We start from the raw sequence: 20,339 nt of genomic DNA, 5'->3' as shown, positions 1-20,339 counted from the left end.
ATAATTTTATCAAAAACCCCCAAATCATATGATGTAGTGGTAGAATGGTTTATTTAGTGTGCTAACTAAATATTATTTTTATTTATCAAGTAATAACTGAACACCAATCAATCAACCAACCCAATTATTTAATAAATTTAAATTGAATAGTTCAATTTTCTTTAGATTTATATAAAATATTATTGTTTTGTTTTTTTCTTTGTTTTCAATTAATATTTATCTATAGATAATTTTATAAAGATATAAAATGAAAATAATATTATCTTTAATTGTTACACTATGTATTCTAGCCATATTACCTGATGTTATTTTCGGAGGTAGAGCATTCAATCCACATTTTGATTTAAGAAAAAAACCTAAATTCCAACTCTCAATCGATTATGCCCTAAAACAAAATAGACATTCCTCAAAAGGCGTTGAATATCAGTGGTTTACACAAGTAAGCATTGTTTTATTTAAAATAAAATTAAAATTTGTTAACAAAGATTTTTTGTTTTTTTTTTTAGGAATTGGACCATTTTGATCAACAAAATACAAAGACATTCCAACAAAGATATCTTATTAATGATCAATATTGGGATGGAAAAGGACCTGTGTTTATAATGATCAATGGTGAAGGTCCAATGACAATTGGTACTGTTTTAGGATTAAAATATATAGATTGGGCAAAACAATTTAATGCTCTTGTTGTCGCACTTGAACATAGATATTATGGTGCCGTATGTATCTTTATTAATCTATAGATAGTTATAGAATAGAATTAATTAGTTATTTTGAAATTTTTATTATTACTATAGTCCTTTGCAACTCCAGATATATCAACAGAGAATTTACAATATTTATCTAGTGATCAAGCGTATGTTATATTCTTTTTAGATCTAAAAATATCCAAAGATTAATATTAATCATTTCATTTTTTAGATTGGCAGATAATGCAGTATTTAGACAATTTATTGCAAAACAATATAATGTGACATCCTCTTCCAAGTGGGTTAGTTTTGGTGGAAGTTACAGTGGTGCACTTACCAGTTGGTTCAGATTGAAATATCCAAATTTAGTTGATTTCACCATTTCCTCAAGTGCTCCAGTTCTTGCAGAAGTCGATTTCTATCAATACCTAGAGGTTGTACAAAATTCATTATGTAAGCTATTAAATAGAAATTTATTGTTTGTTTGTTAATTAACAAAATTTTAATTATTATTTTATTTTTAAATTAGTAACAACTTCAAAAGGACAAGAATGTGTTAACAATATTGCTTCTGCAACTCAAAAGATACAAACATTATTGCAGACAAGTGATGGTCTCCAAAAGGTATCGGATTTGTTTGATTTGTGTCCACCATTGGCAACACAAGACGATATCTCCACATTCATGCAAAGTTTGGCAGGCAATTTCATGGGTACTGTTCAATATAATCTTGAAGCTCCAGGTGCTGCAACCATTACCAATGTAAATATAAATTGTTAACACTAATAACAAACCAAATATTAACTTACTTTTCTCTCTCCAAGTTATGTGAAATTATGACAAATCCAGATAACGATCCAATTACAAACTATGTAAAAGTATGGCAAGGATTTACCGATGGTTGTACTGATACCTCCTATGAAACCATGATTGATCTAATGAAGAATAATACCAATGATGCATCTGTAGAAGGTGGAAAGATGTGGTTCTACCAAACATGTACCGGTAAGTAACAAAACAAATAGAGAATTGTAAACTAATTAACTAAATAGTTTGTTTTGTATTAATTTAACATTTTATTATTATTATTATAATAGAATTTGGATATTACCAAAGCTCAGACTCTACTAAGCAACCATTTGGAAATCTAATTCCAATTGAATACTTGACCAAACAATGTCAAGAGGTGTTCGGATTCAACTTTACTCCGAATGTCGAATGGACCATTACCAAGTACGGTGGTATCAATCCCGATGCCGATAACATTCTCTATGTCAACGGTGACATCGATCCATGGCACGCGCTTGGAATCACCACACCAATCACCAGAAAGAGTCCATCGTCAAGCTCGATTCTCCTCATCCATGGAACCTCTCACTGCGATGACATGTTGATTCCACTGCCAACATCACCACCAACACTACCAGCTGCTCAAGCAACCATCGAGTCATATCTCACCAAATGGTTAACTCCATCATCAAACAAAAACAACAATAATAACAACAACAAAAAAGTAGTCGATCCTGTTATAAAAATAACAAACCAAATTACCAGAAAACATTAAATATTAAATGTTTTGATAAAAACACACAAATACGCATAATACACCCAAATAAACACAAACACACAAATACATATGAATAAATAAATTTAGTAATAATTTTGATTAAAAAAAACTGACTGCCTGATCATTAATCTTGATCACACACAGACTCTTTCAATTTCGTTTTTTTAATTTTTTTTTTTTTTAAAAATTAGATATATTTATTTTTTTTCTTTAATCATATCTAATTTTATATATATTTATATATTTATATAGTATAAAGACATGTCAGAAGAAAGGTTAATGGAAATAGAGGCTTTAAGTGCTATCTATATGGATAGTTTTAAGTGTATGTTGAAAAAGATTGTTAGATCACATGTGATATCTAGCTTACTTACATTTATGATCATTTTTCTTTGATTTTACAATATATAGCGATCAACGATGATAATATACAGATAACACTACTACCGAATCCAAGTGGTGAAGATAATCATGGTAAATAATACAATTCAATAAAGATACAATTCATTTTAACATTTATTAATGTGTTAATACATTACATATATATATAGTTGGAGTTATATTAGATATAAAGTTTACACCTGAATACCCAAATGAAGTACCGATTATAGAATTAATACCAACTGAAAAACTTACAAAAGATAGAATCAAAGAATTGATTCAGAATATAGATTGTCAAGCAAAAGAGAATATAGGAACATCAATGATTTTTATGCTTGTAAGTTTAAAGATATTCAAGAGGGTGAAGAAAAAGATGATTTGTTGTTTGTTTGTTTGTTTGTTTTTATTAATATAAGTGTTGTTATATTATAATTATAGGCAGGTACAATTAAAGAATGGTTAGATAATAATAATACAGATGGTTCGGTCGAGGAGGAAGAGGACAACGAAGAATCGATAGAGTCCGAGGAGGAAGAACCGGTGTTTGAAGGTACACCGGTGACAGTGGAAGCGTTTTTAGAGTGGCGAAAGAAGTTCATTGCAGAGACACAGCCGATCAAGAAGGACCTGTCGAAGCAGGGCAAGATCACCGGTAGAAAACTATTTGAAATCGATTCATCTCTGATTCTCTCCGATTCGAAATTCATGGAGGAAGGCGAAGAGACATCGAATATCTCGGTCGCCGCACTCAAACCGAAACTCGAGGAGGTCGCTGCACAAGTCGATTGGTCATTATTTGGAGAAGAAGATTTACCAGATGACGATGATTTCGATGAAGAAGATAATTAAACTAAACAATCAATCAATATTAAACAATAACAATAAAACAATAATAATAACTTAACAAAAAACAATAATAACAACAAAAGAACGAACAAATTGAACTTAACTTATTACCATAAAACTAGTTCATATCATCACCCAAATAAAACCCAAAAAAAAAAACTAAAAAAGTTATATAACTTTATTCAAAAAAAAAAAAATAATAGTAAATATAAATATTTTAAAAAATTTCATAAACAAATATTATTAATAGATATTGAAATATAACTAAATAACTGATTATTAACTGTATTTTTATTGTTATTAATTCAGCAGTAACCAAACAATGAAATTGAAATTATCTTTGTTTTGACAACCAAAATTGGGAATGAAAAATTTTTAAAATAATGTTTTTGTTGGTGGTGTGAACAATAAAGGGTTATTAATTTTTGTAAATTTTTATTTTAATTTATAAATTTGTTGATTTTTTTAAACAAGTTTCTTATTTTTTATTTATTTTTAAAGATATATAGTTATAGATTATTAGATTTTAGATATTTAGATAATTAATTAGATAATTAGATTTAAACTAGTGATATTTAATAGATTTTATTTGAATATTTTGTATATAATATAGTAATATAGTTAGTCATGGAAGATAGTGATAATCACTATCATGATTCAAATGAAAATGAATATCATCATGATGGTGGTGGTGGGGATGAAGATGAACAACATGAATATGATGATGGATTTGAGGAACAAGAGCATGTAGATAACAATTATTATGATGATCAATACTATCAGGAATACGACCCGAATGCTTTCGAACCGATATGGGTGCGTGCCATCTACGATTTCGATGCCACCAACGATACGGAGATCAGTTTCAAAGCGAATGACATCGTTTGTATCACTGAGGACTACAACGACGGTTGGTGGTGTGGCGATCTCAACGGTTACGTAGGAAGAGTTCCAGCCAACTACTTTGAGTATCTCGATCAAGATCAAGATCAAGATCACTCCGGATATGGTCATAGAGCAGCAGGAGGTAATCAGCAATCATACGACGATCAACAACAACAACAACAATACGATGATCAGCATCATCAACAATACGATCAACATGATAACCAACAACAACAACAACACTATGACACTGCTAGTGCCGGAGGTGCGCAACAACATCATGGCGATGACGACGACGACGACGACAACGGCCAACAAGAAGACGACAATCTTCGAAAGGAGAAGATGCGACAGAAACGTGAAGCCTTCAAGAAGGAGATGAAAGAACTGCAAGACAAGCTGAAGCAGCAGCAGCTCGATAAAGATGAACTCGGTGCCGAGATCAATAAGCTCGAGAAGGAGAAAGAAGCCGTCGAGAATCAGATCCACGGAATGAAGTTGCTCCGCTACATGGATCTCGAGATCTACAAGACAGAGACCGACATTGAACTCGACTCGGACGTCTCTATGCAGGCGCGACAAACCGGTATCGGTATCACACAGGACCTGCGCGCCATTCGCACTTATCTCGCCAGCTTAAAGTCGGCGCAGCTCGAGCTGCCCAAGAAGCAATTCGACGCGAAACTCGAGGAACTCGAGAAGCGCATGGCTGCCAACCTCAACAACCTCGACGTTTGCGACAACCTCAAGAAATCCGTCCAGATGGATCTGGCACTGCTTCAGAACGAGCTGGAGCTGCTTCAGATCAACGAGCAGGTCAGTGGACTGCCACTTCCGCCACCGCCACCAGCGGCAGCGTCGTCGTCGTCGGCGTCGCCACCAACATATAACGCGTCAACGTTGACGCCGGCGGCAGCAACTGCAGCAGGCAGTCTACCGCCACCACCCATACAAGTGATTGGCGGTGGTCCACCAGCATTCCTCCAAACACCAACAACTGTACTACTATCGGAAAAAGACAAACGAAAGTCAATAAAAGAAGCAAAGAAACAAGAGAAAGAACAATTGAAGGAAAGAGAGCGTGAAGAAAAAGAGAAAAAGAAAGAAAAGAAGAAAGAAGAAGATCAAGTTTGGAAACCTTCAAAAATTAACAAATAATAACCAAACCATTCAGTAATATATATTTATAATCAAATAACAATAACAATAACAACAATAACAATAACAATGATAAGATAGCTGAATAATAATTGTTTAACTTTTTTAAATCAGTAAAAAAAAAACAAAAAAAATAACCATTTGTATTCATATAAAAAAAAGATAATAATAATAGTTAAATTGAAATAATAATAATAACAATAACAAATAAAATAAATAAACTAAAATTATATGTATTTAATAAAACATTATAATTGTTATATCTATTCTATTCTAATTCATCATATAATATAACAATGTAGTTATAATTTGTCAAGTTTTCATTGCAGTCAAAACTATGATCTTTTTCGTTTTTTTTTCTCACCACACGAAATTTAGTTTTTTTTTTTTTTTTTAAGGAGAAATCTAAAAAGGAGTTATCGTCAACCTTTTGTTCAATCATTCTTGTTTAATATAGATCTATATTTATATAAATTAAACAAATATATTCAATTTCTTTCAACTTTCACATTTATATATAATAAATAACAAAAAGAAGAAGAAAGAATGAGAAATATTTGTAGATTAATTGAATTGTGTGACAAGTTACCACAAGATGTAGGTAACTACACTCTTTTCACTGTTGACAGTATCAATAATATAGTATATACAATTACAGATACAAATGTATTCATTGCATATGATACATCTTTAAAAAAGGTAATAAAAAGAACACAAACACAGATTTGTGTATTCGTCGTTATCGTGATATTAAAGTTTCTAAATATTTTTTGATATCAATTATTATTATTATTATTTAGGTAAATGTAAAGATTGAATTAAATCAACAAGATATATTGTCGGAAGGCGCAAAGATAAATGCGATTCAATTCATTCCCGATTTGGAATCGATTTGTATGGCATCGGATTTGGGTGATATTCTGATGTACAGCACGATGACACATCAGTTGGAGTGTGTCGGTATCGTTGGTAGCGGTATTTTGTGTATGTCTTGGTCACCGGACTACGAATTGTTGATACTGGCAACGGAAACACAGACATTGGTACAGATGAACAAAGACTGGGATATCTTGGGTGAGGTTAATATCCACTCGTTGCTCGCCGGTGGAAAACTCACAGCGAATATCATTACCAACTCGACGCTGCCACAATCGATCTACTCGCAATCCGCTTATGCACCAGAGACAATGGCTGCACCGGCGGGAGCACCGCAAGCGAACCGCTATCGTGAGACACCACCTTCGATCTCGTGGCGTGGCGACGGACAATACTTTGTTTGTTCGAGTTTCGATCCTGCCGTAGGCAAAGTGATGCTGCGTACTTGGGAGCGTTCACTTGTGTTGCACGCCATCTCCGAGCCACTGATTACCGGCTTGGAGAGCGTCGTCGCTTGGCGTCCTTCCGGCTCGCTAGTGGCGTGTCCCAACCGTCTTCCAAACAAGCATGAAATAGCGCTATTTGAGCGTAACGGTTTGAAACACGGAGAGTTCAACATTCGTGTCGGTGCCGAAGTTTTGGCGTTGGAGTGGTCAGCAGATTCCGAAATATTGGCACTGCATCTTCGTTTAACAAATTCAACAGCAGCAGCAGATGATAAACAACAACAACAACGTAGTTCTGTTGTTCAGATTTGGCATCGTAGTAATTACCATTGGTTCTTGAAGCATGAATTGCACTGCGCTGAGAATGACAGTGTTGTTTGTATTCGTTTCGACAATGCTAGCCAAGCTTCGATTCTTCGTGTTTTGACAAAACTCGGTGAGTTGCATGAGCATCTGTTTGCATGGGATTATAACGCGTCGTTGGGTGACGCCATTACCAATCCTGCGACGGTTGCGATGGTAGATGGTCAACACCTAAAGATGACACCATTCCGTAAGTTGGTGATTCCACCACCCATGTCACACTATCAACATCAGCTCGATGCCAATTGTTCGGCATTTGATTTCTCACAGACCGACTACTCGGTCGTCACTCTCCAAGTGAACAACTCGATTGCCATCTTCAAAGGAGATTCCGCTGGTTTGTTGGCCAAGTCGTTGATTTCAACCGCGACACTCCGTTTGGATAATCTTCGTCATCTCTGTTGGGTGTCGTCGTCCAACGCCAACCTCTACACGCTCGTCGCAGTCGATGGACTGTCGACTGCCAAAGATCAAATCGTTGAAATCGGATTCAAAGTTGATTTGGCACAATCCTCAATAGCTATTCAACATATTCACAGAACAAATGCACCTGAATCATCGTCATCTCAAAACAACAACAGTCGTATCATCAGATTAATTAAACATTTGGATCACCAAGATCAAGTACTCTTTGAAACCAATGATGGTGCAGTATACTATTATCATTTACAGGCAGGTGTTGAACACTCTGACTCTATCACTCCGTATCTCCAAGAGGATTCAAGTGGAATCTTCAAATTCCCATCGGTTTGTACATGGTTTGCAGTCACAAAGATTGCCGGTGAGGAAGTTCTCATCGGTTTGAACGACCGTAACAAACTCTATGTAAATCAAACTGTTTTGGCATCGGACTGTAATTCATTCGCACTCCACAACAAGTTCCTTCTCTACACAACTGTCTCACATGTTCTTCGTTCCATTCCATTATCCGTTCCACTCAACACTACAACATTAGCATCAACACCATCAAATACAACAAATTTAAATAACAATAACAATCAACAACAACAACAACAACAACCAAATGGAAAAGGTCATCATCACCATCATAAGGCTGTTACAACTTATGATGATTCTACAAGAGAAGTTGAACGTGGATCAAGAATTGCTGTCGTTGTTCCACATGATACTAGAGTTGTACTTCAAATGCCAAGAGGTAATTTGGAAGCTATTTCACCACGTTCATTGACGCTTTCAACTATTCGTGAACTTCTCAATGAACATCAATATGGCAAGGCATTCTCCACCATGAGAAGAAATAGAATCGATATGAACTTCCTCTACGATCACAACCCAGCGGATTTCCTCAAGCATATCGATATGTTTGTCGAGCAGATTCCACAGATCGACTATCTAAACTTGTTTATCACATCGCTTCGTGATCAAGATACATCAAAGACGTTGTTTGTCGATTTGGAGAATCCAGTTGCTCCACCACCAAAGTCCGCCATCAAGTCGGTCAACGAAACCTACGGCGACACACCGGGTAAAGTCAACTTGGTATGCGACAAGCTGCGTGAAGTATTCGTAAAGATCGATCAAAACCGATTCATTCAACCGGTTCTCACTACCTACGTAAAGAAATCACCACCCGAACTCGACGAAGCTCTCCGTCTCATTCAGAATCTCCGTGGTCTCGAAGAGGTCAGTGAACACGGTGAGACTATTGTTAATCGTCTCGCTGAGGAATCGTTGGATTACATTGTATTCTTGGTGGATGTCAATAAGTTGTATGACGTCGCTCTCGGTACCTATGATTTCGACTTGGTGTTGATGGTCGCACAGAAATCTCAGAAGGATCCAAAGGAATACATTGCATTCCTGCGTGAATTACAATCGATGGAGATCAACTACCAGCGATTCACTATCGATAAGCATTTGGAGCGTTGGCCAAAAGCTTTGGCTAATTTGGCGTTGGCCGGTGACGAACACCTCCAAGAGTGCTACGATTTGACCGTCGAGAAGTCGCTCTACCACGACGCAATCAAAGTTTTCGCAAAACGTCCGGAACTCAAAGTTGTACAAGAGCTGTACGCCGATCATCTCATGCAGAACAACAGATTCGAGGAAGCTGCTTTCCTCTACTTTAGCGCTGAGAATCACAAGAAAGCATTGGCATCGTTTAAGGACGCTGGAAAGTGGAAGTTGGCGTTGAAGGAAGCCAAGAAGCTAAACTACAGCGCCGAGGACACAAAGACTTTGTGCGAAGAGTTGGCCGAACACATGAGAAGAGCATCGAAATTCTTGGACTCTGCAATTATCTTCTCGCAGCACTGTGGCGACATTGAGAATGCACTCCGTAGCCATTGCGAGGGTGGATTGTGGGAGGATGCCTACGACTTGGCTGTCGACTCGAACCGTAAAGACTTGGTCGATAGCATTGTTGCCGAACAGCTATTGGAATCGTATAATAATCACATGAAGGAGATCGAAGAGAATCATGCGACCTACAACAAATCCTATGTTAGACTGGGTGTTGTGAGAACCACAAAGTTGAATCACGTACCTCTCCGTTTGATGCCTGGCGCCGCCGGTTTCAACGATGAAACCAGCTCGATGATGAGTGGCATGAGTGGAATGTTCAGTGAACAATCGATGGGATCGATGAACAGTATGAATAGCGCTTCGACAACATCGTCGTACCGTTCGACATACTCGTCGGCCACCGGAACCTTCTCACAGGCCACCAAGATCAGAAATAAGAAGAAAGATCAATCGAAGCGAAAGGTCAACAAGGTGAGAGTCACCGGTAAAGAAGGTAGCGTTCACGAAGAGGAATTCATCGTCGAAGCAATGAAAAAGATGATTCCAGGTCAGTCACAACAAGAGGTCGTCGCCAACTTGCTCAGAGGTTTGGTACTCCTCGGTTGGAGCGACAAGGCCGAACAACTACAAAACAGATTCAAGCAATATTTAGAGTTGATCAAACAATCGTTGGATCTACTTTCACAATCGGCCACCGCTGTACTCCCAGAGAATGTCAGAGAAGAACAAAGAGTTCAAGAATTGGAATATCAAAGATTGATCAGTTTGCAACAACAAGATGACAATAATACCAACAACAATAACAATAACAACAATCAACAAAATAGTAATCATCAAAATTCAACATTTGAAAAGATGACAATTAACAAAGTAACAATTACAATGGATACAATTAAATGGGAATTAAATATCTTTTAGGAAAAAAAAAAAAAAAAAAATAGATAAATAAAAATTAAAAACACAAGTTTATTTAATTTACAAAAAAATATTATTTATTATTCCACATATAACCTATTTTATTAAAGGTATTCCAGACCATACTTTTTTCTTATATTCTACATAGTCGTTACCAAAGAAATCGATTAATGCTTCCTCTTCATCTTCTATGCGATCCTCGAAGAACTTCCATGAGGCATAGGCATAGGCAGCCGTGCAAATAGGGTTGAATAAAACCAATTGAGTTGAGATACTCCAGATGAACCATCCGAAATAAGAGGGATGACGAACTAACGAATACACTCCATTGGTAACAAGTACATGTGAACTCTTCTTGGTTTGTTGAACGATATGTGAAAAGTTTCTACCGGCTGTTATCATTGCTGTGGTTCTAACGACCTGTCCAAACACCATCGCAATGAAACCGAGCGTCGAAATCCATCCCATCAGCTTCATCGATGGGAATAAAAGGTACTCGATCCAATACTCTATGAATCCTGCCAACAATGCAAGATTAAAAGATGTACTATGATTTAATAAAAATGCTATAGAAAAGTGTGATAAGTGTAAATATATTTGAAAATATTACTACAGTTTAACAGAACAGTGGTGAAATAATTGATAATAATTACAATTGGATGAAAGTTTAGTTGGATCATACATTGATACCCAAATGTATTCCCACATGTGAAAAGCAGCCAATCCCATCATATATATTCCATAACTGACATGGTTGACTGTTGAAAGAGAAAGAACCAATCCTACACCAAACAAAATACCCAAACCGAATGCATATGCAACAGTTCTAGCTGCACCTTTTTCATTCCATGCTGTCATGGCCATCTTTACCTCCTGTTGTTTTGATAGATCAGATGATTGATAATTATTTGATTCACTCATTTTTTATACATATATATATTATTACTATTCTATTACTATTACTATTATTACAATTACTTTTACTATTGTTGCAACACAATACAAATTAATATAAATCAATAACAGATCTCAAATTTATGTTCAAAAAAAAAAAAGAAAAAAAACTTAAAACAGAGATCAATCAAAAAAAGGCTTGTTTGTTTTTCAGCAAAATCATTCTTTTAAAAAGTTTATGTGAAAAATATATTTTTGTTTGTTGCTATTTTTATTCAAATTTTAATTTATCTGTATACATATGTTTAATTTTGGTGATGATACGAAATAAAATAATTGTATAGATTTCCAAAAATAAATCTCAAGTATATTGCTAATTTACTGTTTTTTTTTATTCATTTTATATTAAGATAAATGTGAAGTGGGTAGTTAAGTCGTTACAGCTGATAGGTTATGACTGTATTTTTCCTATTTATACAAGATATATTAAATTGAAAGGTTGTATTTACGTTTTTTTTGTTTTTTAATCAAAGTTGTTAACAACGTAGTATTCAATACAATCTGATCTTAACCAAAAAAAAAAGTAATTAGATTTTTATTTTATTTACTACACTCTGGTTGGTTGATTGTTTAATATTATGTTTTGTTCTGTTCCTAATTTGTAATTTGATCAATCAAATATAAAATAATTATAAAAAAATAAAAATGTTTTTATTAAACATCGAAAATTTGATGTCGCGCTTTCATTGTCTCTATCTAAATATTAAGGTTGGTTGTAGTTGATACTGCACTCTGTTCCCTTCTCTTTTAATAGATTGATGGATGATGGTTAACAACAACATTCTTATCTTTTAAGGAAAAAAATAACCTCAACAAAGCTTTATTTTAATGTGTTTAAAAAAAAAAACAAAAAATAAATTAAAATAAAACAAAACAACAAAAAAAAATCTGGTTAATTTTAATTTCTGTTCTGTTGTTGTTTTTTTAGAGTGTCACAAAAAAACTGGTCATAATTTTAAATTAAATTAATTTTAATTATTTTTGTTTTTGGTTTTTTGGCAATCAATAATAACCACACTCCTAATAAAAACAAATAAATACAATAAAAAAAGCAAAAAAAAAAACAATAATTAATTTTTTTCACCTTTCACACAACAAAAAACATTGCTTGCTTCTACTTCTTTATATTTTTATTAAATTTTCATCTTCCTCCAACCAACCATTCATCCATCCTTCTTATAAATTTAAGAAATAATAATAATTAAATCATTATCAATTTTTTAGGAATAGAACATAGGTGTTAAAATTAGAATATTATTATTTTTATTATTTTTATTAAAATAATTTAAATTTAATTAAGATATAGCATTAAAAATTATAAAAATATTTTAATTAAAAACAAAACAAAACAAAACAACTTATCTATATATCAATATACTATTTATTTTATTTATTATTTATTTATTAATTTTTTTTTTATGAAAGGAATGATTGGAAGAAAATATAATAATTGTTGAACAATTGGATTTCTTCATTATTTATCATTAAAAAAGAAAAAGAAAAAAGAAAGAGAAAAAGGAATTAACAAGAAAGTGAGACTCTTCTTGTTATAAGTTTCAGACAGAAAATTAATAATCTCACCTCTTTGTTCAGATCTTATAGCTTTATTTGTAACATTTTAGAGAATGTTCACTAAATTTAATCATCAAACAATATCTGGTATGTTTTTTGTTTATTTTAATATCATTTATAATTTTAAATAAATAGATATTAATTTCATAACTATTTACATATTGTATAGATCAAGGATCATATTCATTTCAACACCTACAGATACAACCACAACTTGAAAAACAGCAACAGCAAAATCAACAGCACCAACAACAACAACAAATCATTCAACAACAAAAACAACAACATCAACAACAGTTTAAACAGTTTGGTCAGCTGCAGCAGCAACAACAGAATGGTCAACAACTACAGCAACAACAGAACCAAAAGAATGAAAAGAAAAAGAATTTCTTTGATTTCTACAAGAGTGGAAAGCAAAAGATTATGATATCTTTTTATAATATCTATAGAAACTACCCGTCAAATCCACCATCGTTTTCCGCCAACTCTCCACTGTGGCTCATGGGAAAGTCATATAACACTCACAACGGAGCATCGAAATCCACTGCCTTAATTGTAACCAGTGGATTTTCATCGTGTTCCTCTGAGAATATGATTTACCAGCAGAATCCATATCAATTTGAAAAACAACATCACCAACAACAACAACAACAACAATCCACTTCATTAAATATTAATAGTTTATTTAGTTCAATTTTTCAATCATCAAACAACTCAAACTCATCATCATCTTCTTCCTCCAATTCCTCCTCTTCCAATTCCTCCTCCTCCTCTTCATCATCACAACAACTACCAACACCTAAATGTAATAATACAATGACACCATTACATCATCAATCACAAATCATTACACCAACACACTATTCACCAAACAACAATAACACCATCAACAACAGAGAAGAAGCAAATCAAGAGATTGATCGTTTCATTGCAGACTTTAAGAATATTCTGTGGTTTAGTTATAGAAAGGATTTTGCACCAATTGAAAATACAAATATAACCACCGATATAGGTTGGGGTTGCATGGTCAGAACCGGTCAAATGTTGTTAGCCAGAGCATTACTAAGACATTTATATCAAAATGGTAAGATAATAATATTATTTTATTACCCCCAGTAATCATAACCTAATTAATATTATTATTATTTTCTATTAGAAAATATACCAGAAGTAGATAGAACAAGACCAAGTTCAAAATATAGAAAAGTAATGAATTGGTTCTGTGATCTACCGACGAGAGAACACTACTATAGTATTCACCAAATTGTACATAAAAACAAAATCATTGCCAAATACCATAATAGCAAGCTGAAAGATTTCGATATCGAAACCGATGAGAATATCGATCTTTTGAATGTCGATGAATGGTTTGCTCCAACTAAAATATCAGTAGTTTTAAAGTAAGCTTAGCCTATTATTATCTGATCAGTTTAAGAAGCAATTCAAACTAACAGCTATTATTATTATTATTAGACATTTATTAAAATCACATGGATTGAGTGATATTACAATGTACGTGCCTTCCGATGGTGTAGTCTATAAGGACTACGTTAGAAAGCTGTGTACAGACGAGAGGTTGTCGTTCGATCCAGAGAGCAGTGGTATTAACAGTGGTTGCAATTCCTATATTATTGATGGCAATGCCGCGCGTGTCCCCTCGATGCAATCCTATCAATACAAGAGTGCTTCGAGTTTCGGTCAGAATTCACCGAGCAATCCGGCGTTCTCATCGTTTGTGCCCTCGAAATCACCACCATCCTCGATGGAAGAGGAGAACTACCTCGTCGGCGAGAACAGCGGTTCCTTCAAGGATCCACTGACCTGCTCCGACTTTTTCAGTAGTAGCTGCATTCCACAGCGTTGGAAATCCATCATCATATTGGTACCCATTAAATTGGGTCTCGATAAACTGAATGAGGTCTATTTCCGTGAAATCAAATCCATGTTGGAGCTGCCTCAGAGCATCGGTCTCATCGGTGGCAAACCGAAACAATCGTTCTACTTTGTCGGCTATCAAGATGAACACATTATTTATTTAGATCCTCATTTTGTTCATGATACAGTGAGTCCAAATGATATTAATTTTTCAGATGTAAGTTTGTTTGATCACGATCTACATATCATATTTTTTAAATGGTTATATTAATTTAACAATCAATATTTAGTCATATCATCATTGTGTACCTCAAAAGATGTTGATATCACAGCTGGATCCATCGATGGCTATCGGTTTCTATTGTCACACTCAGAGTGACTTTGAAGACTTTTGTGTGAGAATCAAGGAGATTGAGAAGAGAGGATTCCCCGTTGTCTCTGTAGGAGAGCAATGTCCCGATTACCAAGTTGAGAGTGACGATGTCGATCTCGATGAGTTTGAAGAGGAATGTGAAAACTCTTTTATCAATAATCTTCAAGGTCAAGTCTCTGATTTCATCGGTGCCAACAACAACAGCAACAGCAACAACAATACAAAGTTTGAAGATAGTGAAGATGATTTAGATGGATTCACAATGGTCAATTGAATTGAATAGAAACAAAACAATAATAATAACAAATAATAACTACTCCATACCTCATACCAACCAACCAACACCCCCTACTTTTCTCTTTTTTCTGTTTTGTTGTGTGTAATAAAACTCTTATATTTATAGTAATTTTCATTACTTATTTAAAAATCTAAATCTAAATCTAAATCTAATTCTTCTCTAATAATATAAATTATTTATTTTTATTATTATCTATAAGTTTGTTTGTTATTATTTATTATGCTTTGGTTACGTATGTTTCCTCAGGAAGTCGTAGCATGATATCACATCCTTTTGTTAAATGAGATGGTGCTTTGCATGATCTTCCATTGGCAAAATGTAAAACTAAATTGTTACTCAAATCACTGATCGAATCAACGTGCATCTTTACTTCGGTTGGTCCTCTGAAATCTAAAACCTTACCATTATATTCTAAGAAACTGTATTGTGTTTCATCTATATTAATTATAATAAATAATGATGATATTAGTTCAATCTTGTTATTATTATTACTAGTAATCTAGTCACTTACCTTGTGGGAAATACTCTATATAGTGACTGTAGACACCGAGTTGCTTTGCGTCTTTAACTACTACCGGTTCGGCATCTTCATCGTCGACACTCTTGAAAACGAGACCCTCTTTGGTTTTCTCGGTAAACTTGTAAAAAGTTCTCTCTAAATCGATTGCTTCCAAAGTTTCAGCACTTCTGAATTTATAGTTACTCTTTGTACCGTCCAAAGCATTTCTAAAATCTGCCTATTAAATCCGATGAAATTATAATGTTATACGAAATTTGATTAATTTTTTTGATTACATTCTAATGTTGATTCATTCATTTCTTATAATAGATAGATAGATAGATAGATAGATTACCAAAATAAAACCACCTCTCATAGCGACTTTCTGATGTTCAGTCTTTATTGTTTCCAAAAGCTTTCCTTTGTGTTCGATCATGACACCTCTCTTCAGTTCGCTTGCTTCGATTTCATAGAATCTCTTATTATATTGCAACTGTCCATTGAACAACAATCTTGAAGCTGATCTTCTAACTAAATGAGATGTAAAACTCATCATCTTTATATCCTAAAGTGTTATATATTATAAAGAGAACAATTAAACTTGATCAATAAACTTTTCAGGTTGAATGAAAAAAAATATGCTCAAAAAAATAAAAATAAAATAAAAAAATTAAAATGCTATAAATATATATTTAACTGTAAATCAAACAAATATGATATATCGTAATAAAGATTATATCTATAGGTGGTGTTAGATTAAAAATTAAATTTATTAAATAAAAAATAAAAATTATGAAAAAAAAGTAATATTTTTTTTTTAAATATTTATATCTTTATTTATTTATTTATATCAATAATAATAGATTGATTAATTAAGACAAGATATAAATTTAATCTTTATATTGAGAACATTGTAAATAATAAAATATATAGAATGAAGACGAACAATGATCGAATGAGTAAAATCGAAGTTCAAAAAAATTGAAAACTTTGGCGAGTTGGATTGTGTGGTCGAACGAGCAACACCACACCGCAGTAAAAAAGAGATAAAGGATACAGATAGATACCTTGAGTAGATTGCAGTATGTATCTATATCTTTAATCATCGATTATATCGTTTATCCAGAGATCATATTATCATCTATTAAAGCAACGAAAGTTCAATCATGAAGTGATACAGAATTATCATACTATCATATCTCATCAAATCAATAAAACATATCAAAACACAACACAAAACAATAAACAAACACACACAGTCAATTCTATTCAATTCAAGACAAGACAAGAGACAAAACAATCAACATAAACATAACAACACAACACACAAAAAAAAAAATTAACAAATCACACAATTTTTATTTGTTTATTTATTTTTGATTTATTTTAATTAGAATGATCTGTTATTATTATGATTATGTTATGCTTTTCGAAAAGGAAATAAAAGATATCAAATTATAATGATATTTATTTAAATTTATCATTATTCATATAAATTTTATCATAAATCACAATTCAATCAACAATCACAAATCTAATAATAATATTTAAACAATTATTAATTAAATAAACTCTAACTCAATTCAATTTAGATAACCAGCAACAAAAACAGAATATATAAAGATGTCAAAGATGCAACACGATCACCACTCTGAAGACGAAGATGAAAACATCGTTGAAGATCTTACTTCACCATGGGTTGTAACCTGTTACCAATCCGCTGCCCTCATTGCCAACAGTAATTTATCAACAATCAACAACTAATAATAATAGCATTACAATATAGTTTAGTCAAGCATAACATCTTTATCAATCAATATCCATAAAATCATAAAAAAAAAAAAAGAGTTTTTACAAAAAACGAAAACGATAATGAAGTGAAAGATCACATGAATGGATAAACAGATTGATTGATCGATCGATTACAAGATAAAGAAGATTACCATATTTAGAGAATGAATACATCGAAATATAAAAGAAAAAGATACAATTTATAAGAGATACAAATACAGATATAGAAAAATATATATAGGATGGAATATTTATGATAAAGATGAAATGACCACAGATTATATAATATTGTTGTTGAAACAAAAGTGAATATTATTAACCAAATAACTATTATTATAGAGGCTTTGAAGGAAGTTATTGCCAAGTGTGTTGAAGGTGCAGTCATTGTCGATGTTTGTGCTGCTGGTGACGATTTCATTGAGAAGGAAGTTGCCAAGACTTTCAATAAACGTAAGGGTTTGGAGAAGGGTATTGCTTTCCCAACCTCTGTCTCTGTTAACAATTGCGTCGGTCATTTCTCTCCACTTAAGGGAGACACCCGTACCTTGAAGAACGGTGATGTTGCCAAGATCGACCTTGGTGTCCACATCGACGGTTACATCTCACTCGGTGCCTTCACCGTCATCGTTGGTGGTGCCGCCGCTCCACTCACCGGAAAGGCTGCCGACGCCATCTGCGCCGCTCACTTTGCTTTGGAGTGCGCTCTCCGTTTGATCAAGAAGGGTAACAAGGCATCGGACGTCACCGATTGCATCACCAAGATTTGCGACACCTTCCACGTCAATGCCGTCCAAGGTATCCTCTCACACGACTTGAAGCGTTTCCTTTTGGACGGTGACAAGGTCATCTTCAACAAGATGCCAGTCGGTCAAAAGATTGAGGACGCTGTCTTTGAGGAGAACGAAGTCTACTGCATCGACATTGTTGTCTCCACCGCCGAGGGTAAGGTCAGAGAGCTCAACGACCGTACCACCATCTTCAAGCGTGACGTCAACCAAAACTACAATCTCAAGTTGAAGTCTGCTCGTGAGTTTATCCAAGAGGTCAACACCCGTTTCCCAGCCTTGCCATTCTCCCTCCGTGCCGTCTCTGACGAAAAGAAGGCCAAGTTGGGTCTCTCTGAGTGTCTCACTCACCAAATGCTCAATGCTTTCCCAGTTCTCTACGAAAAGGACGGTGAATTCGTTGTCCAATTCAAGACCACCGTTCTCTTGTTGCCATCCGGTAACCAAAAGTTGACCTGCACAGACATCCCACTCCCACACGTCAACTCTGCCTACTCACTCGATGAAGTCACCAAGGAAATCGCCACCAGACCATTGAAGAGAGAGAAGAAGGCTGCCGCCAAGACCTCAAACGCCATGGATACCACCAACTAAAATAATTTTTTTAAAAAATAAAATAAAATAAAAAAAATACTAAAATTATAAATAATTAAAAAAAAACAATGTTCTCATTTGTATAACACTCTTTATTTTATGTTTGGAAATTTTATTTATAAATATTCTGAAATATATCATGAACAAAAATAATAATTTTTTAAACTCCATAGAGATGTTTTTAAGTAATAATATTAAAATAAATTCATTTCTTATTCAAATCATGACAAGAAATCTTTATATTATTAATTAGTTTTTAAAAGATTTTTAAGTTTTATTCTTTTTCTTAAAGTTATTTCATAAATATTGTTCTTTTAAAATTTATTCAAAGATTTTAATTTCCAAAAATGATATAAAATATTAAGAAAAATATTATTTAAATTTCCAATTTTAAATAATATTTAATATTTTCTTAATATCTTTTAACTAATAATTAATACATATCACAAAACTTAAGATTTATAATCACCCCCACAAAATTAAAAAACAATATTTATCTATAGATAAAATTTTTGTGTAAATAATAATTATGTAAACTTTATCTGATCTATTCAAAAAGATGGGCATTATGCCAACAAAAATATATTAAATATTATAAATTTTAAGATATAATTCAAGAATATAGAAATAAACAACTATAAATAGAAATTAAAATGAATGTATTATCATTATAAACTTAAAACATTTAAATTTCTAAAACATTAAAAAACAAACTAACAATGAAGATTATTTTTGCTCTTTTTGTCTTGATGACTGTTGCTTTTTCGAGTGCTCACTACATGTGTGGTCCAAACTTCTGTAATCCAAATTACAGTTGTGTTTTTGACGGACACAATCACGGATGTATCTACGGATGTGGTGAAATGGTCACCCTTACCCAACACGTTGTCAAGGAATGGAATGTTGACTCACAACACTACGTCCAGGTCGAAGTCTCCATTACCAACCACGGACCACACAATGTCAACAATGTCGTAATTGGTGCTGCTGACGGTACTTTGAACTTGAGAGATCAAACCAGTGGTTCAATCTGGAACATCCAATGTCTCAGCTCCAATGACTTCACTCTCCCATCTGCCACCCCAACCATCAACGTCGGTCAAACCTTCAAATTCGGTTACATTAACAAGAACTGTATGGCCAACCTCTACATTAAGAACATTCATTACTGTTAAATGATTTAAATAATAATGTTTATTTAATAAAA

The 20,339-nt window shown here is 33.5% G+C and overlaps 8 protein-coding genes across 8 annotated transcripts; 6 read left to right on the top strand and 2 right to left on the bottom strand.

The window, feature by feature from the left end:
• Nucleotides 1-247: 247 nt before the first annotated feature.
• PPL_02477 (uncharacterized protein) lies at nt 248-3,486 on the top strand (the record flags this gene model as incomplete). Its single annotated transcript, XM_020573464.1, has 11 exons — nt 248-439; nt 507-719; nt 798-856; nt 877-1,142; nt 1,219-1,451; nt 1,514-1,694; nt 1,787-2,214; nt 2,509-2,581; nt 2,668-2,730; nt 2,808-2,974; nt 3,076-3,486. 11 exons carry the CDS (start codon nt 248-250, stop codon nt 3,484-3,486), a joined length of 2,286 nt encoding a protein of 761 aa, XP_020436559.1.
• A 624-nt stretch (nt 3,487-4,110) lies between these two features.
• On the top strand, nt 4,111-5,526 carry PPL_02476 (uncharacterized protein; the record flags this gene model as incomplete). The annotated part of the gene is made up of 1 exon (XM_020573463.1): nt 4,111-5,526. The coding sequence occupies one exon, from the start codon at nt 4,111-4,113 to the stop codon at nt 5,524-5,526; it is 1,416 nt and encodes a 471-aa protein (XP_020436558.1).
• Nucleotides 5,527-6,072: 546 nt separating this feature from the next.
• elp1 (elongation protein 1) lies at nt 6,073-10,394 on the top strand (the record flags this gene model as incomplete). The annotated part of the gene is made up of 2 exons (XM_020573462.1): nt 6,073-6,225; nt 6,327-10,394. The coding sequence occupies 2 exons, from the start codon at nt 6,073-6,075 to the stop codon at nt 10,392-10,394; spliced, it is 4,221 nt and encodes a 1,406-aa protein (XP_020436557.1).
• A 93-nt stretch (nt 10,395-10,487) lies between these two features.
• icmA-2 (protein-S-isoprenylcysteine O-methyltransferase) lies at nt 10,488-11,312 on the bottom strand (the record flags this gene model as incomplete). The annotated part of the gene is made up of 2 exons (XM_020573461.1): nt 10,488-10,957; nt 11,045-11,312. 2 exons carry the CDS (start codon nt 11,310-11,312, stop codon nt 10,488-10,490), a joined length of 738 nt encoding a protein of 245 aa, XP_020436556.1.
• A 678-nt stretch (nt 11,313-11,990) lies between these two features.
• Nucleotides 11,991-15,439, top strand: atg4-2 (cysteine protease ATG4; the record flags this gene model as incomplete). Its single annotated transcript, XM_020573460.1, has 5 exons — nt 11,991-12,060; nt 13,087-14,001; nt 14,074-14,317; nt 14,391-15,009; nt 15,083-15,439. 5 exons carry the CDS (start codon nt 11,991-11,993, stop codon nt 15,437-15,439), a joined length of 2,205 nt encoding a protein of 734 aa, XP_020436555.1.
• A 241-nt stretch (nt 15,440-15,680) lies between these two features.
• Nucleotides 15,681-16,518, bottom strand: PPL_02472 (uncharacterized protein; the record flags this gene model as incomplete). Its single annotated transcript, XM_020573459.1, has 3 exons — nt 15,681-15,898; nt 15,975-16,200; nt 16,318-16,518. The coding sequence occupies 3 exons, from the start codon at nt 16,516-16,518 to the stop codon at nt 15,681-15,683; spliced, it is 645 nt and encodes a 214-aa protein (XP_020436554.1).
• Nucleotides 16,519-17,585: 1,067 nt separating this feature from the next.
• prlA (proliferation associated protein) lies at nt 17,586-19,132 on the top strand (the record flags this gene model as incomplete). Its single annotated transcript, XM_020573458.1, has 2 exons — nt 17,586-17,700; nt 18,093-19,132. 2 exons carry the CDS (start codon nt 17,586-17,588, stop codon nt 19,130-19,132), a joined length of 1,155 nt encoding a protein of 384 aa, XP_020436553.1.
• A 719-nt stretch (nt 19,133-19,851) lies between these two features.
• Nucleotides 19,852-20,307, top strand: PPL_02470 (carbohydrate-binding domain-containing protein; the record flags this gene model as incomplete). Its single annotated transcript, XM_020573457.1, has 1 exon — nt 19,852-20,307. One exon carries the CDS (start codon nt 19,852-19,854, stop codon nt 20,305-20,307), a length of 456 nt encoding a protein of 151 aa, XP_020436552.1.
• Nucleotides 20,308-20,339: the final 32 nt, after the last annotated feature.

The sequence above is a fragment of the Heterostelium album genome (genome assembly GCF_000004825.1).
Source record: "Heterostelium album PN500 unplaced genomic scaffold PPL_scaffold2, whole genome shotgun sequence".
Lineage (NCBI taxonomy): Eukaryota > Evosea > Eumycetozoa > Acytosteliales > Acytosteliaceae > Heterostelium > Heterostelium album.
Note: the sequence above shows the minus strand (reverse complement) of the source record. Positions and strands in the feature narration are given on the sequence as shown.